Genomic DNA, 21,673 nt, shown 5'->3' with positions numbered 1-21,673 from the left:
TTTAATTTCCTCCTCTTTATGAGAATATTTTACGTAAAGTGAAGAAAATTTTTTACTCTTGGCCCGAAATAAATACTGTCGTGTCTGGGATATTAGAATATATCATTACTTTCACCCATGCCAAATGCAAAAGTATTACGAAAGTCTCTACTTTAAATGCACATGAAAATGTATATCAGAACGGCTGGTATGGGCATTAATACTTTTATTAATCAAGCAGAGAACAACGCTTCGACCTTCCTAGGTCATCTTAAGGTTAAATCATTGTATGAGAGATAAGTATCGAATTTAGTTAACTCTTCTTGTTTAACTCGACTTACAATTACAAAATGAGCTAAAGAAAAATTCATAACATTAAAATAATGTTAGGTTGTGTGAAAATATAACAACTACTTACAATTTTACAACGAATGTGAATTATTTAACTTGCAGACGACCTAGGAAGGTCGAAACGTTGTTCTGTGCAATATGAATAAAAGTGTTAATTAACATCCATACTGGCCGATCTAAGATATATATTTATTGCAAGTGAGTTTCTCTTTATCAATAATGCACAACCTAACAAAAGAGACAAAGCAGAATTAAAAATTTTATGTTTTATTGCATTTAACACAATACCAAATCAATTATTTTGTATTACGTTCATAAAGTGCACGAAATGTTTTGTTTTATATTGTGCTAGAAACACTAATATGTTTGAAAAGAGCACAAAATGTTTTATGCTGCATTCTCATCTAAACAGTATTTAGTGACAAAAAGAGTATATACCAAACTCTTAATTTATGGCACAGCATCCGGTTTCAAATTCAGTCTTCAAATAGAATACTAACTACTCTTCTGGAATAATAGTGTAACAAGATTATAAATTGGAAAAGGTTATTCTTAAGATATTGCGCTGTTTGCTAAATCCACCATAGGGATTAAAACCACGAATTTTAGCGCTGTATGTCAAGTCAGTAAGTTGCTGCTGACCCACTGGTAGACTTCTTAAGAATTGTTTTTCTTTTCTTGATTCTTGGACTTTTGAACCAGGATCAGAAACCAAAGCTAAAAAGAAAAATGTATTTGTTCATGTATTTTCGTATAGCAAAGCGACAAGGGGCTTTGCTCCATCAACCGAGGGGAATTGAACCCCCTGATTTTAGTGGTGTAAATCCGAAGACTTTCAGCTGTTCTGCTGGGAGACAAAATAAAAAGAAGGATAAAATCGATATGACAAATGTTTGGTTCGTGTGTGTGAATGTATGTATTATCGTTATTATTATGTTTAGTCGTATACGGTATATATATAATATATATGTAACCTTCGTTGGATATTAAATGGTAGTGTAATAAGAATTAGTATTTATATATCTTCTGTTGTTTATTATTATTCAGATTTTAAATAAACTATCGAGAAAACTTTGACATCGTTTATCAAAAAAAAAAAAAAGTATACGAAACCAAAAATCAGCAAAAAGCACGAATTCAAATTACGATAAGAACTTTGATGCTAGCGCCGTCTACTGTTAAAAACAACATTTAACATTACGGAACCAAAAACGAAAATAAACTGAAATATACAGTGGGAAATATCACATCAGTTTATTTTGCGAAATCACGTTGTTGTTGTTTTCAAACAGGTAAAATAAGTCTATTTAGTTATTACTAAAACCATTTATTTCAAACTGGTACTTGTGTAGAAGGTAATTTGCTCAATTACATTTTAAATTTGATAATTGTTTGTTTGTTTTTGAATTTCGCGCAAACCCACTCGAGGGATATCTGCGCTAGTCATTCCTAATTCAGCAGTGTAAGACTAGAGGGAAGGTAGCTAGTCATCACCACCCATCGCCAACTCTTGGGCTACTATTTTACCAACGAATAGTGGGATTGTTCGTACCATTATAACGCCCCCACGGCTGAAAGGGCAAGCATATTTGGTGTGGGCGGGATTCGAACCCGCGCCCCTCGGATTACGAGTCGAACGCCTTAACACGTTTGGCTATGCCGGGCCCTAAATTTGATAAAAAAATATATGTAAAATACATTTAACCTAAAAGAAAACTGATTTAGCTCGTTTGATTCTTTTATAATTTTGCCTAATATGAGTCTAACTTTCATCTTGAAGACTTCCCAGTGGCACCACAGTATGTCTACTGACTTACAACACGAAATTCCTCCGCTGGTACCGCGGTAAGTATATGGATTTTTACTGCTAAAATCAGAGGTTTGATTCCTCTCGGTGGACTTAGCAGATAGCTTGATGTGACTTTGCTATAAGAAACACACACCACACAACACTAGAATCCGGGTTTCGATATCCATGGTGGGTAGAGCAGAGAATGCCCATTGTGTAGCTTTGTGCTTAATTACAAGCAAACAAATAATTCGTCACGAAGTATTATATTAAAGATACATTTGATAACTATAAATATTATTTGATACAACTTATTACTCAGAATATTATACTTTCTTCATATTTTAAAAGGTTTTTGTGAGATATTAGATTCGGTAATTGTCGGTTACATGCATGTAATTTGTTACCTTCTCAGGCGTGAATATTTGAAAGTTAGTTAAAAATTGAAGTGTTCTGAATGTTCATGGAATTAAGATTTAACACGTTTTGAATATTTTATTATAAATTATTTCTTATTGTTAGCAGTTGTTCTAAAGAAATATCAAAAATTAATAAGGTTATAAATCTAGAACTAGTAAGAGAGATTATAATTATTCTAATTCAACTGTTTTAAGCAATTTCAGGCCCGGCATTGCTAGGTTGGTTAAGGCGTTCGACTCGTAATCTGAGAGTCTTGAGTTCGAATCCCCGTCGCACCAAACATGCTCACTCTTTCAGCCGTCGGGGCGTTATAATGTGACGGTCAATCCTGAGTTGGTAAAAGAATAGCCCAAGAGTTGGCGGTGGGTGGTGATGACTAGCTGCCTTCCCGCTAGTATTACACTGCTAAATTAGGGACGGTTAGCGCAGGTAGCCCTTGAGTAGCTTTGCGCGAAATTCAAAACAAACGAACCCTTAAGCAATTCCAATATTTAAGTTTATTTCAACTACAAGTAATATTTCTTTAACTTTTTTTGGCTGGCTGGTTTGTAAACAAAATGTCATACAATGAGTTATCAACACCATACCCACAGCATTTAAGGGTTATAAGCCCTCAAGTTTAATACTAAGCCGTTCCATCAAACATACTAGCCCTTTCAGCCGTGGGGGCTTTATAATGTCACGGTCAATCCAACTATTCATTGGTAAAAGAGTAGCCCAAGAGTTGGCGGTGGGTGGTGATGACTAGCTGCCTTCCCTCTAGTCTTACACTGCTAAATTAGGGACGGCAAGCACAGATAGCCCTCGTGTAGCTTTTCACGAAATTCAAAACACAAACTAAAACGCTTTTCACTCGGTACTCATTTGAAATGTTATTCAGTGGGAAATCGAAGCTAACTAAAAATATAATGTTTCACCACTTTCAGTTTTATTTCTATGTTCCATTATAATTATTAAAACCTAAAAGTTGTCATATTATCATTCAAATGAGTAACTTTTAAAACTGTATTCAAGTAGTAACGATTGATAACAATATGTTATGCTTACCTCAATGCCAGTGGTTCTTAACCTGGGTTCAATCTAACCCTTCCGTGAGTCAATCTCAGGGGTTCGGCGGAGGTCAAGACACACACACTGTGTGTGTGTCAGTCCCGTTCACCCCACTCGTATGATTCGTGACGTCATGGTCCACTTGGCCAGCATTTGCTGCGGCTGTTCACGTCACATCACTTGGCCTTAATATCTGTGCTGCAGGGAACTTCGTGCGCTTAGCAGTCGACTTGTGAGTGTAGTGATTGTGCGTCATTTGTTATTTTTTCCTGATCTTTCAATGTCTTCATACTAACTATGTCGAGCAAAAACAGAAAGTGGTCGGACAAATACGTACAATATGGAATCACGTGTATAATGGAACATGATGGGAGTCAGCGTCCATGATTTGTAATGCCAAGTTGAGCAATTCTAGCCTAGCACTGGCAAAACTAAGAGAACACTCCCTAAAGCTGCATGGAAATGGAAAATACAAGAACACAACGCTTGCTGAATTCAAGGTAAAGAGAGCCAGGTTCGATTAAAAGGCTACTTTGCCTGTTCTCGGCTTTGTACCCATCGACAAACCGATCCTCACAGCATCGTACGAAGTTGCGTACTTGATCGCAAAGCAGGGCAAACCACACACCATTGGTAAAGCACTCGCAAAACCAGGTGCGTTAAAGATAACGTTTATCATGCTGGGAAAAGCTGCTGAAAATAAGTTATCCCAAATTCCTCTTTCAAATGACACTATCAGCAGCAGAATAGATGACAAGAGCGATAACATCTTGGCTCAAGTAGTTGCAGATCTGATTTCAAGTCCAGCAAAATTCAGCCTTCAACTCGACGAGACCACCGACGTTTCCAATCTAAGCCAGCTTGTTGTATTCGTGCGCTAAGTGAAGAACGATGAGATAAAAGAAGATTTTTTTTATTATTTTGTAAGCCTCTTACAACAACAACTAAGGCAGCCGACGTGAAGAAACTTGTAGATGACTTCTTCAGAGACAACGATCTTTCGTGGGATATGGTTTCTGCAGATTGTTCCGACGAAGCTCCAGTCATGCTAAGACGAAACTCTGGTTTTGTTGCGCTGGTGAGAGCCGATGCACCACACATCATTGTAACGCACAAGCATGCGTTGGCAACAAAAAACGTGCCTTCAAAACTGGCAGAAGTATTAAAAAATTGTAGTGGAATGTGTGAACTTTATTCGAAATAGTTCCCTGAAGTACCGCATCTTCAAAGAGTTGTGTAATGAAATGAGCTCTGAATTCGAGGTACTTCTGTACCATTCTAACGTTCGGTGGTTATCCCAGGGAAAGGTGCTGAATCGTGTTTTTGCCATGCGTGTGGAATTATCCCTGTTTTTGCGAGAGCACCAACATTGTCATGCAGATTGCTTCGAAAAATCTGAGTTCATTCTCATTTTGGCGTACATGGCCAATATCTTCAATGCTCTCAATCATCTCAATCAACAGATGCAGGGCGGTGGAGTCAACATCATTGAAGCGGAAGAAAACCTGAAGGCTTTTCAAAAAAAAGCTACCGTTATGGAAACGACGAACAGAGAATGATAACTTCGCAAACTTTCCCTTGCTGGACGACTGTGTAAGTAAGATCGAAGATTTACAATGCATTTAGTTATCATTAAAGAAGAACATTTATTAATACTACATTTATTTCAGCAATTTTTATATTGAAACAAAAGTAGAAGATAAGAATAGTTATCTTATTAAAGTGTTGTTTGTTTTTTTTTAAATTTCGTGCAAAACTACTCAAGGGCTGTCTGCGCTAACAGTCCCTAATTTAGAAGTGTAAGACAAGAGGGAAGGCAGCTAGTCATCACCACCTACTGCCAACTCTTGGACTACTCTTTTACCAACGAATAGTAGGATTGACCGTCACATTATAAGACCCCCACGGCTATAAGGGCCAGCATGTTTGGTGCGACGGGGATTCGAACCCGCGACCCTCAGATTACGAGTCGAATGTCTTAACCCACCTGGCCCTGCAAGGCCTGAAATATGAGCCGTCACTCGGGTACGAGAAATATTATTATGGGTAAAAGTTGATATTGTGAAGCTAGGCCTCTGGAAGAACCTATCATTATTATGGTGTTATATAGTTGTGGAGTGGCTAAATGTGAAAAAAGGATTCCAAACCCTCAGAATATTACCTACTCTTCACTATTAAAAGAAACACAGCTGCATCTTTTTGGTCTGCTAATGTAAGCATATTTAATGAACCTTGAATCGTCGAAACTGCAGTTCGAAGCAAATCAACACAAAGAGATGTTTTTTATTACATGGTGTGTCAAGGTCGTTGCGAGAACGAGGCTGAGAATTTTTTCAAGCAAAACAGGTTTTCTTTATTATTCCTCCCCTAACTACATTCATTACATAAGTCATTAAGCAGCCAAAAATAGACATCCACACATAAATATAACTTATCAAATCCACTCTTTTCAAAGGTGTGGCTTAATAGTGCATTTGCGTCTTTTAAGAGAAAATAAACTGGATAACTACAGCCGTTTGGCGAAGACTAAAAAATCGTTTTAGGTCAATATTACAGTTAACAATCAGTTTTGTATTTTACATTTGGTTGTGTATGAACAAACCTAATCCTTATAACTACAAGGTGTCCTTTGTCATTTTCTTTTAATGTGTATGTTTCAAAATATACCTAAGACTTAAATCATGATAAAATATAAACATTAGAAAAAGTTACTGCTTGTGTAAATTAGTGTGATGCTGCAGATTAGGTGTATGTGGATTTTCAGAAAGTATTTGACAAGATGCCAAATAAAAAGTTCAAAGAAAATTATCTTTGTAAGCATGGGGGATAAGTTAGCTAATTTGGTAGAAAAGCACTGGGTAAAAAAACAGAGGATTGTTATAAATGCAGTTTAGTCATATACTAGATTAATGTCACAAGTAGGGTACCTCAGGGCACAGTCTTAATATCTTTGCTTTTCATGATTTACATCAATGACTTGATGCAGAAAGGATCAATAACTACTTAAATTTCCTGAAAGTTTTTGATGTTTCTAGCTGTGAATAGGTAGCTGTTGCTTTACAAAAATTAGTGTTGTGCGGAATTTCCCCAACATTGTGTAACTAGTACAAAAGCGCCATCTGCAAGACAATTTTATACATATCTAATAGTTACAGCTTCTAGTTATGATGGAGGACAGTAAGAATGTTGGAATGTATTTTCTTCCGTCGTATACTGAAGCGACAAGACAACATGCCTCTCTTGGCGGTGGAGTGACCTTTGTAGATTTTATACCACAATGTATTGAAGAAGGAGGTGTATTTTCATCACCTAAGTTTGAGCCTTTCAGGTATTTTGCGAGTTTATTTCATTTATAAACGTTTCATAAACCCAGGCTAGAGCTGAAGTGAAGATGAGTCCCGCCTAGTACCAGACGGAGGAGTTTGAAATTACAAACGATAAGACTTCAAAGTTACATTTATTATCAAATACGTTATAAGACTTCAGATTAATTGATAACGTTCTGTTATATTTTTTTGAATTTTTTTATAACTGAGATCTGTCAAATAACCCTCCAGTAGTTTTGTGGTAGTAGTTTTATAGGTACGAAATGCAAAATACTATAAAATACGCCATTAATTTATCTATAAAATATAAGTATGAGGTTCGTAATCAGTTATTGTGACTCGTTTAAGTTGTTTGATAAATACCTATCCACTCATTAATAATCACTCACAACATGATTTTGTGTTCATTTGTGGCGATAAAATCGTAATTGGTGAAATAATCTTGACCAGTTTATCAGTAAATGCGATTTGTTCTAATGCAAATTTTATTACATAAGTAACAAAAGAAGTGTTGAATAAAATAAGGATGATGTAGGGATGGAAATGCCAAATAGTACAGAAACAATGTAGGATGAATGCACAAAACCATAGAAAAATGTCTTTGTAAGTAACCAGATATATCCAAGAAAAACATATCAACAGTTAAGTGTTGAATTACATTAATTTGCATAAATTTAGATTTGAATAAAAGCATTTAAACTGAATGATGCTATAAAGTCTTACAATAGCTAATTTGCATAAGGTTGCATCACTGACTCAGTCTACTTGTGTAGGAATGTTTGGATAGTTTTGTGTATTCATCCCTACCTTTCTGTTCTTTTTGGCATTGCCATCTATACATAATCTTAATTATTTTCAAAATTTCTTTTGTAACTTGTTTTCCACCTTTTTTCTTAATGAATGGCAGTTGCTATGAATGCACCAGTTTTAGCCTGGACATCATATGCTGAAGTTAGTGAAACGTTACACTGTTTCTGCACCCCTAGTTAAAATGCCACATATTGATGTGTGAGTAATAACTTCAATCATTGGTGAGATAGCCCTTCATACATAAGAATCATAATTATAAGTAGAACATTTGGTTGTTATGCTACTTGCCAGTTCTCTACTTTAGCAATGTTTTTTGGCTAAACTGAAAGCCATAATAGCTTTTGTAAACCTAAATTAGTTGTTTATAAAAGTCTCTTACATTAAGGCAAAAATGTTGTGCTTTGTGATAAATTTGTCACATTAAGCTTATGTTACAAGTTCTGTTTAGTACATCTTGATGTAATGAAATTTAAATGATGTAATTGTAACATAGAAATCTATTTATATTGTTTTCTAGCTTGAAATTGTAGTTACAATATTACAGTTTGCATTAAAAGCTACAGTGCTAAATTTTGTGGAGATTGTTCCTTGTGTATTACACATACTATTTTCTTAGTGTAGATGTGTGTAATGTTTTGGTCATCTGGAGGATCTTGCATGAATGGTTAGCTAGCTACCTGACATGTTTTCTTTTGAAAACATTATTTATTTATTAGTAATTATCGGTTTTCGTTTACTCCAGTTATTATTTGTCGAGTAGAGCTGTAAAGTTAGTAAAATATGTGTAAATTGATTAATTGTCTGGCTCATTAATATACTATATTTGACTAATGAGTTATCCTCAAATGAGCCTTGGATAAATAAAATAATAAAGTAACAATGAGGAAGACTAATTTCAGTTAGTTGATTATTTCCATGACTAAGGTTGAGACTATACATTTAGCTCATGATACACAAAACCTTCTCCACATATATACTTAAATAACTTAAATGATTGCTATGTTTTCTGAATAAAACTTATAGCAGCTTCAGCAAAAGTACATCTATTTACATATGTATAATATGTCACTTCCTTGACCTGCTCACTAAATATTGAAATAGCAGGGATATTCAAAAATGTTAAGGCCAGTTTTGCATGACATAAAGAAATTTGGTAGTTTCTCCATCAGTTTAAAGTGTTGATGTGTAGTGGGATGCACAGTATAGTTTTGTATCATGGAATTTCTTCTTCCACTTCTGTATATACTTACTCTGCAGGCTGAGTAAATGAAACAAATGCATCACCAAGACAATCTTCCAATGAACTCCTTTTTTTCCTTTCATATAGAAAGGGTTTCAGCACTTTTTGAAGGATCCTTTTTTCACCTGGTGTTTTTGAATGCTTTGTGTTAGAAGAGCTTCTGAGGTCAGTTTGTTGATTGCTATATTTTCAAACAAATTAAAATTAGGTGCAGGCATACTTCTTTAAACACTCATTTTCTATCTCCTTAGTAGTTTTCTTGTTTCATTCATGAGACTCTGGAAATAGTTATCCATACTTGTATTATTTTCTGATGAGGTAATATTGTTCAATGGATAAAGTTCTGTGGGCTTTTTTGGAAAATGTTACTATCTCAAAACAAATGTAGATTATTTAAATAATGTAATCTAAATAATTTAACTAAGTACAGTTATCAGTTTAAAATTTCAAACAACAAACAAAAATTTATAAAGGTGTATTAATTTGTTAGAATATCATATTTGAGCTAAAACATTTGTTTTCAAAGTCTGTAGAGCACTAAAAGAAACTACAAAATTAAAAAAAACATTTCAATATTTTGAAAAAGAAAGTATTTAAAATAAAACAATTTGCTCCCATCATTTTACTTTTTATAGTTAACACTATATGACAGTTTTTAAATTGCAAAAATCATCTGTAGTTTGTGTTAACCCTTTCTCAATGTGCTTAATATAATGTATTAAAGCTCATATACACATTTGCCAATGTTAACTATTTACTCTATATCTTTTGATACAGTGTGTACCTTCCCAAAATTTGGTAGAATTTTAGTAAAGATTGCAAGTTTCTTGTACACAAACAATCAGATTTTGTAATGAAATATTTTTACTAAAGATTTGTTTGTGAAAATATAGTCTGTTTGGTTATTAGTCCAAGTGCAAAGTGGTTTCATGTTATGATTAAAAAACTATTCTTCATCCCAAAAATCTCATATTATTTGTTTGACCTCTAAAATCTCCTAAATACATTGTAAATATTTGTTTTCAGTGACTTTTATATTTTATTTTTTATACCCTATGTAAGGTTTATCAACTTACCAACCTTGGACACATCATAAGAAAAAAAGTAAATAAATTTAAATTATGGTTTTCTTCATGCTAGAATGACTATGTATAACACATATAATTACATATTTTCTTAAAATATAGAATGTTAAATAAAGTAAAAAATAATTTATTCTAGCTATGACCTTTTAACTTTGTTGTTGTTCATTGGTTGCTAAGCTTTTTAAAATTTCACATGTTGAAGATATAAAACAATTTTTTTTAGTTTCATATATACAGTTGAATAACCAGAAAATCATAACTATACTGATACTACAGAATTCCACTATAATTTATTAAGCTCAGTAACTAAGCTGTATTTAGGCCTAAAAATAGTATGAAACTTTGAGGAGACTAGAGATGCAACATACATCCTTGAAATCTTGGTAGATTGAAATAATACAATAGCCTTTTTACAGATTAAAATGGCTGGGAAAAACCACTAAGGGTACATTTTGAGCTGTCAATTGGTTATTCATGACGTATGGTGTAGTAAGATTGTATAAGGGACTGTTTCTGAAAGTGGAAAGAGATGAATGGGTCCACTGTGTTTGTTTTTGTACATAAGCCATATCTCAGCAGAACAGAAATATACAAATTTCTTATTTTGTATTAATGGTTGTCAATACTGGTAATTTGAGTTCCTAATTTGTGTAAAACTATATATTTAGTATTTTAACACCACCAAGATTCTAATTTTAACTGGTGCTGCATTTAACATACCACATCACTCGATAAAATATATATTTAAGTGGGGTCTTTTAATATTTATTTTTAAATTAAGAAATTAACTTATATTATAATCCATACTTTAATATGTATATAATTCAATTCCAAACTTGTTAATGTAAATTCATAAAATAATAGTTCAATAAAATTTTGAATACACCATATGTGAATATTTTCCTTTACCTCCACTGATGTGGAATCACTTGTTTAGGGTTGTTACTGGAAAGACTGTTAGTAGCTAATCATGGAACACTGCAGTAATTGTTTTGAAAGGCTTAAGCACATTCTGTACAACTATTTTTCCCATATAACTTGCATCCTCTTCTGATAATGTAATTGTATATCTCATAATGGTTTGAATTACAATACTTGTAAACATTGTAATTGTAGCTGATTACTATTTAAGGTATCATCCATCTAATCCAAGGTTTGGCAACCTGCTGCTCTTCAACACTGTTGATATTAAGTTATTGAAATAGGGATTATATACATTTTCGGAGATGCCAACCATTACGATTTGAACGCAATCATTATGATTTTGGTGTATACATTATGACTATTCATTCATACAAACAAATATTACGACTTGTTGCAACTCCCAAATTATTGTATGTTATATAGGTCTACACAATAAAGTGATAAATTGCTCCCCTAGGGCTCAAAAGGGGTGAAAAGAAAATTTCTAGTGAGATATAAATAAATTTTGATAATTAATAAAAGACAGTCCAAATGACTACTTGCGATATTCATGTTTGTGCTTGAAATAATAAAAAAATATTTGTATCTCTGACGTCTACCAATAGTTTGAGTGCGGTGCTTCTCCATACTGGTTACGTGGGAGAATACATAGTTACGTCATCAGTGCTTGTCAGCCAATCAGTGCTTGCGTAGATGGGTATTTCTCGTTTTCTAAGCGGTATAGAAACACCAATGCGATCGTTCACAAGATGGGAAAAAAAAGAGGCTTTGTTTACCAGATTGTCTTGTTTCTGGCAAATCTAAAAGGACTAAAGCTGTGAATAAAAAAATTTAGGAAAGAGTATAGTGCAAAATATCTGGTCATTGCATCAAAAGTCAGTGACAGTCATGTGTTTTATACAGTTTGTCACATCGATTTTTCTGTGGTGCATGGTGGGATAAACGATTGTTCCAGACATACAAAATTGGCATCTCACCAACAAAAGGCTGAGGCAAAGACAAAAACAATGCAGATAATGACATATGAGTAAGAATTTGGAATATGAAACCATAAATGCAGAAGTGACATTCACACAATTCGTCATTGCTCATAATTTACCTCTAGCTGTAGCCAATCATGCAGGACATCTATTCGGAAAAATGTTCCCAGACTCTGATATAGCAAAAAATATGGCTGTGCTAGAACCGAAACTACAGCCATTGTACCAATGTTGAGTTGTGAAGATGACAAAATGATTTCAAGCATACTTACTAACAGTGTTTACAGTTTAGCCACAGATGGATGACTCAGCTGTATCCAGTGGTTGTATGATATCTTGACCCTTTGCTTGGAAAAATTGTTTGTTCTTTTTTGACAATGGTGGAATGGAAAGAAGTTTCAATGGGAGAGAATATTTTCAAGCTTTTGGACCATGAACTGACAAACAAAGAGGAAAATTCCATGGGAAAACTGTCTTAGTGTTTCTTCAGACAATGCTTCAGTTACGTCTGGTATAGGTAAAGGTGTGATGGGACACATCTCAAGACGACAGTCTAGCATTTACTTCATGGGCTGTGCCTGTCACCTCATGAATATTGCTGCCCTGAAAGCTTCCAAAGAACTGCCTTGCCCAGTTTCTGATATATTGATAGATATCTACTATTTTCTGGCCAAAAGTGCTAGCAGAAAACATTTCAAAGAGTTTCAAGGATTGTATGACAAAGAAACAAGACAAATTCTACAACTTGTTAACACAAGATGGCTATCGCTTGGAGTGTGCCTCAACAGAATATTGTACACGTAAAAGCCATTGAAGAAGTATTTTCACTGTAAAAAGGAAAAACTAGATTCAAAAGGATCTAAATGTGCAGCTCAGTCAGGCAACAAGACCTTAACAGTCAAGACACCCTCCCAGTCACACAGGGACACAAGACAACAGTCTCCAAAAGCAGACAAAGAAACATTTGATATAACTCAATAGCAGTCTAACCTTGAACTAAAGAAGAGACAATCAAAGAAAAAAGAGAAGAAAACGAAAGCTAGCAAGGAAGTAACCAAGAGAAGTTATGCACAGAGCACGTTAGATAAGTTAACAGTTTTATTGGAAAACAAAATTAACTTGTTATTTTGTCTTTTTCTTTAGTCTGCAAGCCAATTTGATATTGCAAAGAGAAGAACCTTGCATACACATTATGCATAGAACTCTGATTACACAAGTTAAAAATATACTTGTCAGATACATCAAGCCAAAATATCTTGAAGGTAACATCACTGAACTTGACTACAACAATGAATCCTTACACAAAGTTGATGAGGCAGTTTCTATTGGAAATGCTGCCAAGGAATACATTGTTAAATATGAAAAGGACTTGACCTGATCAACTTCTACACCAGTGTCAAGAAATACTATATTGCAGCTACAAATTACATGATGAAACATTTCCCTCTAAATGATGAACTTATGATTCACACAGAGGTTGCTGATCCAAAACTGAAAGTCAGCAAAGATTTCTCTTCTCTACACTTCTTCACAGACAGGCATCCTGTCGTTGTCAATACACATGAGCATGACACTATTGACAAGTTGGAAGGGCAATATTTGAACTATCAAATTGATACTTTCTCAGAAACTGTCCTTCAGTTGAATGTTGACAAGTTTTGGGTTTAGCTGTCTACAGTTAAGGATGGAAATGGCAACCAGAAGTATGAAATTCTGTGTAGGGTTATGCTTGAAATTCTTACAATCTTCCATTCTAATGCTGACAGTGAAAGGATATTTAGTTTAGTGACTAAAAACAAAAGCAAGTTCAGACCAAACTTGAGCACCTCAGTTTTAAGCAGTATTATAACACACAAGATGTGTATGCAGTCAAATGGACAATGTTGTTATAACTCCCAACCATCCAGAGACATTCTCATGAAATCAAAGGCTGCAACAGCTGCAAAACTATTACAATAAGTGTCATAAACATGATATAAATTAGTCCTTACACAAAGGCTTTTTCTGCTTACTGTTTGTGCATGTTCATTGTTGTTTTACCAGTATGTTTGTTACTCTGAACTAAATAAGACATAATTTCAAAAGAATTTTTTTAAATTTATTTATTAAATACACAAAACACAGTCATAAATGAGCAATCTATAGCAGTAATAAATAATAGTTATAATAATAATAATATAATAATAAACAGCTTAGAGACATTGGTCAGGCCTAGTAGCTGCAAATGATAAAGGGTTCTGTCTACAATGATTATGCTCAGTCATTTGAAATAGTTGGCATATCTGCATTTTACACTAAGCTTACTAAAAAAAGCTCTTAGTTATTTTAGTTGCTGACCCCTGATATAGTCTAAACATCAATTACTATTTTGTGTGGAGGCAATTGAAGAAGTTTGGTTGTCATGCAACGACAGAGCTGCAGTAATGCTCCAATGAAAGAAAGTAAGGACCTCGCTCACCTTCCTCAACTAGCAAGCCATCTGATTAATTTATAAATCCTTTAAAACTGCAAAATTTGCAGTGTTTGCAAAGTACTTGATAAGTGGAATAAACACCATTTATTTGATTGTGGCTTCCCTATTTCTGGCACTATTTGTGACAACAACAATCTGCCATCCAGGTTTTGTCAAATTTTACAAATGTCTGAAGCCAACACCTTACTGTGTGTTCCCATACATGATTCATACAATGAGCATGTCCACAGCACAGAACTTGATACATCCTAGTTCTTTGTGATGTAATTTGCTGCAACTCTCAAGTAGTTTCCTGTGGCTGTCACTGCTCAAGCATTATGGTCAGTAACTTTCAGTAATTTTGTACAGTCTGAGAATTAGTCTTCCCCCCTTGGTGTGGATTCCTGTACGTGGTGAGGGGACCTCCCAGGAAAGGTTCTGTTCTATCTGGTTACCTTCTCTGGGATCTAAACATCCACCCACATGTTTGCCGTGCGTGGCGACCCGTGAAGGGGAGGAGAGGATCCTGGTGGTTGAGGGGCCCAACCCTAACACACCACTTTGGCCTCGAATTCCTGTAGACGGGCGGCCTTTAGGTGGCCCCCCTTGGGTCAATCGGCTGGTCCACTTGGGCTAGAGTCAACCAAGTACCAGTGTTGGAAGTTCTCAATAGGTGTTGTGGACATTGTGCCTGATGCTGGTGTTTGGGTATAGTGCTCACGAAACCCTGGCGTTGCTGCATTGTCCTTGCGTGACTTTGTAGTGCATCCCCTTGTAGGGCTCCATGGTGGGTGGGGTTAGTGGGTACCGAAATTTTTCCTTTTTCCTATGGATCCTCTAAAAAATTTAAATAAAATTGTAAAAAAACCGTCAATTGGTAAGCGACCACGTCTTGAATACTCAGAACAGCAATCTTCAACATCAGTAACACATGTACCTCATTTTCTTATATTACATTCTCTTTCGGAAAAACCTTTAGGGCAAATGTCCCCTTTTTTATTCAAAAGGGACTAGAGGGACTTGCTGGCTCTCCAAAGTCAGTAAAGAAACTTCGATCCGGTGACATATTGGTTGAAACATCCACATCCCAACACAGTGAACTCCTCTTGAATTCAAAGGCAATTGGGGATATACCTATTGAGGTTACACCCCATGCTACCTTGAATTCTTCATGAGGAGTTATTGTTGAAAGGGATTTGAAGAACGTTCCCGAGTCAGAGATTCTCGCTGGTCTCTCCACTCAAGGAGTTTCTGTAGTGAGGCGCATCTCCACTCCCAAAGATGGAGTTACACTGCCAACAAATACCCTCGTTTTAACATTTACTTCACCACGTGCACCTGCCACCATCAAGGCAGGTTATCTCATTTGCAGGGTTCGGCCATACATACCAAACCCTCTTCGATGTTTCCAATGTCAGAGATTCGGCCACTCAAAGACATCTTGTCATGGTTCCCTGACATGTGCTCGTTGTGGAGGCAAGGACCACTATGCCTATGACTGTGACATGAACCCACATTGCGTAAACTGCAATGGTTCTCACCCCTCTTACTTTCATTCTTGCCCAAAATGGTTGGAGGAAAAAGAGGTGCAGCATTTGAAAACGACACATAACATTAGTTATCCTGAGGCTCAGAAATTGCTGCTGCACTTCATTCCACAACTACAGTGGGAGTGCAGACAGATCTCTCTGTACCTCCAAGAGAATTGTTTTCAAAACAAATGAAAAGCCTTTTGACCTCCGTGGTTAAAAAAGGTTGATGAATCGACTTCCACACCCATCTCTATTCCTCCCATACCTTCCAACAAATCTCAAGATCCACGTCCTTCAGTTTCAAATACAGGCATTTCTTCTGATACATCTTTTTCTCCCACCACAAGAGACAAAACAATTATTCATTCGCGTCCTCAGTCACTGGATTCCCCTTCCAATAACAAAAATCTGCCCACCCGACCCAGAGCAGGATCCATGGAGGTTGATAGACCTCCTCCGACTAAAGACAGTAAAGAAAAAAGACGTGGTCGTAAACCAAAGGGTTCTCCAGCCACTTCACCTACCCGTTCTTAAAAATGGCCACCTTGATACAATGGAACTGTCAAGGTTTACGTTCTAATCTGGATGATATCAAAATGCTGATTGCTTCCTACCATCCTGTTTGTCTTTCTTTACACGATACATTTCTCAAAACTGCTGATACTGTCTCCATTCAGCAGTTTTCTCTGTACAGAAATGACAGGTTGTGTGATGGTCGAGTACATGGAGGGGTGGCACTGTTGGTTGATCAACACGTGCCCACCCTGTCTTTGTCACTCAACACACCCTTGGAGGCTGTAGCCATCCGTGTTTCCTTGGGTCATAGCATCACTGTTTGTTCTCTGTACCTGTCCCCCTGGAGAAACATATGATCAATCGGATCTTGATGCTCTTGTTGAACAATTGCCATCTCCATTTCTAATCCTAGGGGATTTTAATCGACAGCATCCCCTCTGGGGAAGTGCTATTATTGATGGGAGGGGCCGATCTGTAGAGCGGATGCTCTCTGATCACAATCTTTCTCTTTTCAACACTGGTTCTTCCACTTACTTTCATGCACCTAGTCAGTCCTTTACCGCTATTGATCTCTCAGTTTGCTCCCCTTCATTATTCTCCCATTTTTCATGGAGGGTTGACAGTAATCCACTAGGCAGTGATCATTTTCCGATCCTTTTGAGAGAGACTGGCCGTGGTCGATGCCACCCTACCCGCGTGCCCCGGTGGAAGCTGAATCAGGCAGACTGGTCCACTTTCACTGCTCTCTCAGAACTTGATCCTGCCATCGTAAATGAGCCATCAATAGACGACTGTGTAGCAGCGGTAACTGACTGTATTACACATGCAGCTGCTCAGTGTATTCCTAAAACCTCAACACGTTTTCCACGATATCCTCGTCCGTGGTGGAATCCTGCTTGCCACTTAGCATGGAAGGCTCAAAAGTTGGCCTGGGATACTTTTCGTAGATATCCCACACTTTCAAACCGGGTTGCTTTCCAACGGGCCCGTGCACATGCTAGATGGGTAAGACGTCAAAGCCAGAAGGAATCTTGAATTAAGTTCACAGTCAGCATATCTTCTACCACCAGTTCCAAGATCATATGGGACAGGATTCGAAAGGTTAATGGGCACTACAATTCTGTCCCCCTCTCGATCTTACTCTCTGATGGTCAGGAGGAGACTGATGTTCGGAACATCGCTAACACTCTAGGTGAAAGCTTTTGCCGGGTATCTGGCACTTCTGCTTGTTCCTCCACCTTCCTGGCCATCAAGACTTGGGCAGAGCGATCACCTCTTTCCTTTTGAACTGACTGTTTCTTTGACTATAATTGTCCCTTTACCCTGGTGGAACTAAAAATGGCCCTTCATCGGTCTGCCAGTACGTCTATTGGACCTGATGATATTCATTATGACATGCTGCACCATCTATCTCCTGCTTCTCTTGATGTCCTTCTGATTGTTTTCAACCGGATCTGGCAGGAGAATGTTTTTCCTGATGCCTGGCGCCAGGCTATTATTTTACCTTTCTCTAAGCCAGGGAAAGATCCCAAGATTCCTTCAAATTACCGTCCAATTGCTTTGTCGAGCTGTCTCTGTAAGACATTAAAAAGGATGGTTAATGCTCGTCTTGTTTGGTTCCTTGAATCAAACAACCTCCTTTCGCCACCCAGTGTGGGTTCCGTCGACAGCACTCCACCACAGACCACCTAATTCGTCTTGAAACATCTATCAGAGAAGCCTTTCTCAACCGCCAACATCTTGTATCAATATTCTTTGACATAGAGAAGGCTTACGACACAACATGGAGGTATGGCGTTTTGCGAGACCTCCATACATATGGGTTACGTGGCCATCTTCCCATGTTTATTAAAAATTTTTTAATGGACAGGAGATTCCAAGTTCATGTGGGTTCGACAGTTTTCCGTTCTTTTGTACAGGAACTTGGAGTCCCTCAAGGCTGTGTATTGAGTGTTACACTCTTCAGTATAAAGATAAATGCCATCACTGAACAACTTTCTCTCACTGTTGCGAATGGGCTGTATGTCGACGACTTTCACATCTCATGTCAGTCGTCAAACATGAGATATATTGAGCGGCAACTACAAACTGCCCTCAATTGTGTACGGAAGTGGACTCTGGCGAACGGCTTTAATTTCTCTCTCTCCAAAACTGTCTGCATGCACTTTTGCCGTCAACGGGATATTCAGCCTGATCCTGAACTTCATACCGGTGAAGTTTTGCTGCCAGTGGTCCCAGAGACCAAGTTCTTGGGGCTTATCTTTGATCGTAAACTGACCTTTATACCACACTTAAAGCAGCTTCGGGTCAAATGCACAAGAGCACTGAACATCCTCCGTGTTCTCTCTTTTACCAGTTGGGGGGCAGATCGCTGTTCAATGTTAAAGGTATATCGTGCTCTTATTAGACCAGTCCCTCGGCCTTAAAGATGCTGGACCCCATTCATCACCAAGGACTTCGACTCTGCACTGGGGCTTTCCGTACCTCTCCAGTTCAAAGTATATACATTGAATTTCATGAACCTTCTCTACACCTTCACCGTTTGCAACTATCTTTACAATATACTTCGAAACTTCATTCCTTACCAAAGCATCCCACCTGGAAATGTGTTTTCCTTCCTCGGTGGGCAGTACTTTTTCAGAACAGACGATCTGTCATTGCTCCGTTTGGCCTTCGCATCCGGGCGCAATTGGATGAATTGGGTCTGTCCTTGGATAACATTGCAGATTCCACAGGTTGGCCAATCCCACCATGGCTTATTACAGCCCCCAAATGTGACCTTTCTTTCAGTCACCTAAAAAAGGCAGATACTCCAGATTGGAAATACCGTCTTTTATTCAATGAATATCTCTCAAACAATCATTCAGTTCCCATTTATACAGATGGTTCCAAATCAGGTAATTCAGTGGGCTCTGCTATGGTTTGCTATGGGTCAGTAGTTGCGTGCAGAATCCCTTCTACAGCTTCTGTGTTCACTGCTGAACTGTATGCCATATCTTTTGCCCTGGATCATATTGCAGCTGAGCAGTACTCCAACTGCACTATTTATACTGATTCGCTTAGTTCTATACTTGCCTTGGAATCGCTACACGTTAGCTCACATCCTATTCTCGCTGATATTCGAAACCGACTGGCACATTTCTCATTAGCAGCTACTTCAATCCAGTTTTTCTGGATACCTGGCCATGTTGGTATTCGCGGGAACGAGCTTGCAGACATGGCAGCTAAATATGTCTGCTTCAGCACCATCACTCCTATCCCTATTCCGTACATGGACTATGGTGTTGTCTTCAAGGCTCGGCTCCGTGCCAGCTGGCAGTCCACTTGGAGTGAGCAACGTGACAACAAACTTTTCAAATCAAACCCAAAATTGGACTTTGGCCATCTAGCTTCCGTAAAGTTCGGAAGGAGGAAGTTGTTCTCACTAGGCTACGCATTGGTCACAGTTTTTTAACTCATCATTTTCTTTTATCTGGAACTGATGCACCAATGTGTAGTTTGTGTAACACTCAAATCATTATCAGCCACGTTTTACTTTTTTGCCATCGTTACAATTCTCAATGACGGCAATATTTTAAACATATTTTTTCCCAGGGTCAGTCTGTAACATTGGACAGAGTTATTAGTGATGGTGACTCTGTCCACCTTGATAATGTTTTAATTTTTAATGGCCATTAATCTTTTTAATCTCATTTAAGTGTTGCATATTTATTCATTACACCTTTTTAATTGTGGTTCCTTTTTTACAGTTTTAATCTCTCTTTTTCAATTTGACATTGGACAATGGCCAGAACATTAAATAACTCGACACCAGGACTGGAAAGGCCAACTTCAGGTGACTAACGCTACTGTTTGAACTATCCGTTTGAACTACTCGTTAGTTGTCCTGGCGAGTTGTTATTATACTTTTGCTGCATATCATCTCACACTTTTACTACTTAACTTTTTAGTACTTGCCATATTGACTCATAACCCGGAACCAGGACTGGAAAGACCAACTTCAGGTAACTGACGGTGGTTTTTATACTTATCTGTTAGTGTTCCTGGCGGGTTATGATCATTACCTTTTCGCTAGAGTAAATACCTTACAACTTCTTATACTCTGCCTTCTATCTTAACATTGTAGACTAGGTGTCAACATTGGTTTTATACTTTTTTGTTTTACCTTCATTTCCATTTATGTCTATTACTACATTTATTTATTATTATTTTTTTACATTTTTACCGAATGTCTGGTGCAGATAGCTTCGCTGCTTTGTGCCATAAAACACTAAATCAATCAATCAATCAATTAGTCTTCCTGAAATTACACCAGCTTCATATTACATACTTCAGGTCTAAAACTTAAATTGTTTTTCCTAAACTGGATTTTTTAACTACAGAAAATATTTAAATTTGAGTTATAAAAATTCAGACTTGTTGAGTTACTTTTACTTTGCATGCGTAGCTAAATTAGTCATTTTACAAAAGAAAGCTTGCAGCGACAGTTGAATTGTTGAAGTTGAAAGTGAAAACTTCTTTAGTCAGTTTTGAGTAAACTTCCAACAAATTGACTTACACTTAACAGAAAATTTCTGTTAAGTCAAGATGAAAATCAAGAACCTGAAATTCAGAGCTTTTAAGATCAGTCATGTGGAAATATTTTAACTTTTTTTCACTATAAAAAATGGATGACAAAAACTGGCATAAAATAAGTGTCTGCAAGTTATATAAAACAACTTTAAAATATACAGGAGCAAACATAAATGCACATACACCTTGTGTAAGTCAGTTTGTTGGAAGTGTACTCAAAACTGACTAAAGAAGTTTTCAACAACTGGTCATTGTCTCTTACACAGTTGACTGAACATATGTGTGGTGTAAGATAGGATAATAAGTTAGACCACACATATTGCAGAAATACAGGAAATACCTGTTTGAGGATTGAAGCAGATCTGTGGCTCTTTCATAAGTGTTGTTTCCTTGATCTAATTGTGGGAATGAAATACAGTGGTACCTCAGTTCTCGAACTTAATCCATTCCAGAAGGCTGTTTGAAAACTGAATCAATTTTTCCCATAAGAAATACTGTAAATAAAATAATCTGTTACAGACCTCCAGAAATTATGCATTATGAAGCATTTTAAGTAAAAATATTGCTTATTTATACCTGTATAACAATACATGCATAAAGTCAACCATAAAAACTAAACACAATAAAAAAACAATAAATGAAAATTT

The 21,673-nt window shown here is 36.8% G+C and overlaps 1 protein-coding gene across 2 annotated transcripts in view; it reads left to right on the top strand.

The window, feature by feature from the left end:
* Nucleotides 1-6,695: 6,695 nt before the first annotated feature.
* The window catches only part of LOC143222167 (uncharacterized), a 61,004-nt gene continuing 46,026 nt past the window's right edge, over nt 6,696-21,673 (top strand). Inside the window, exon 1 of one of the 2 annotated variants that reach the window (XR_013012045.1) lies at nt 6,696-6,917. Coding sequence is in view for 1 of the 2 variants with exons in the window: in XM_076448238.1 (XP_076304353.1) it covers nt 6,754-6,917 (164 nt within the window). In the remaining variant the exon portion in view is untranslated. The remainder of the gene's footprint in view (nt 6,918-21,673) is intronic. The other variant, XM_076448238.1, reaches the window with a different exon arrangement.

Source organism: Tachypleus tridentatus, chromosome 8, assembly GCF_004210375.1.
Source record: "Tachypleus tridentatus isolate NWPU-2018 chromosome 8, ASM421037v1, whole genome shotgun sequence".
Classification (NCBI taxonomy): Eukaryota; Metazoa; Arthropoda; class Merostomata; order Xiphosura; family Limulidae; genus Tachypleus; species Tachypleus tridentatus.
This window is presented reverse-complemented; position numbering and strand designations above follow the sequence as displayed.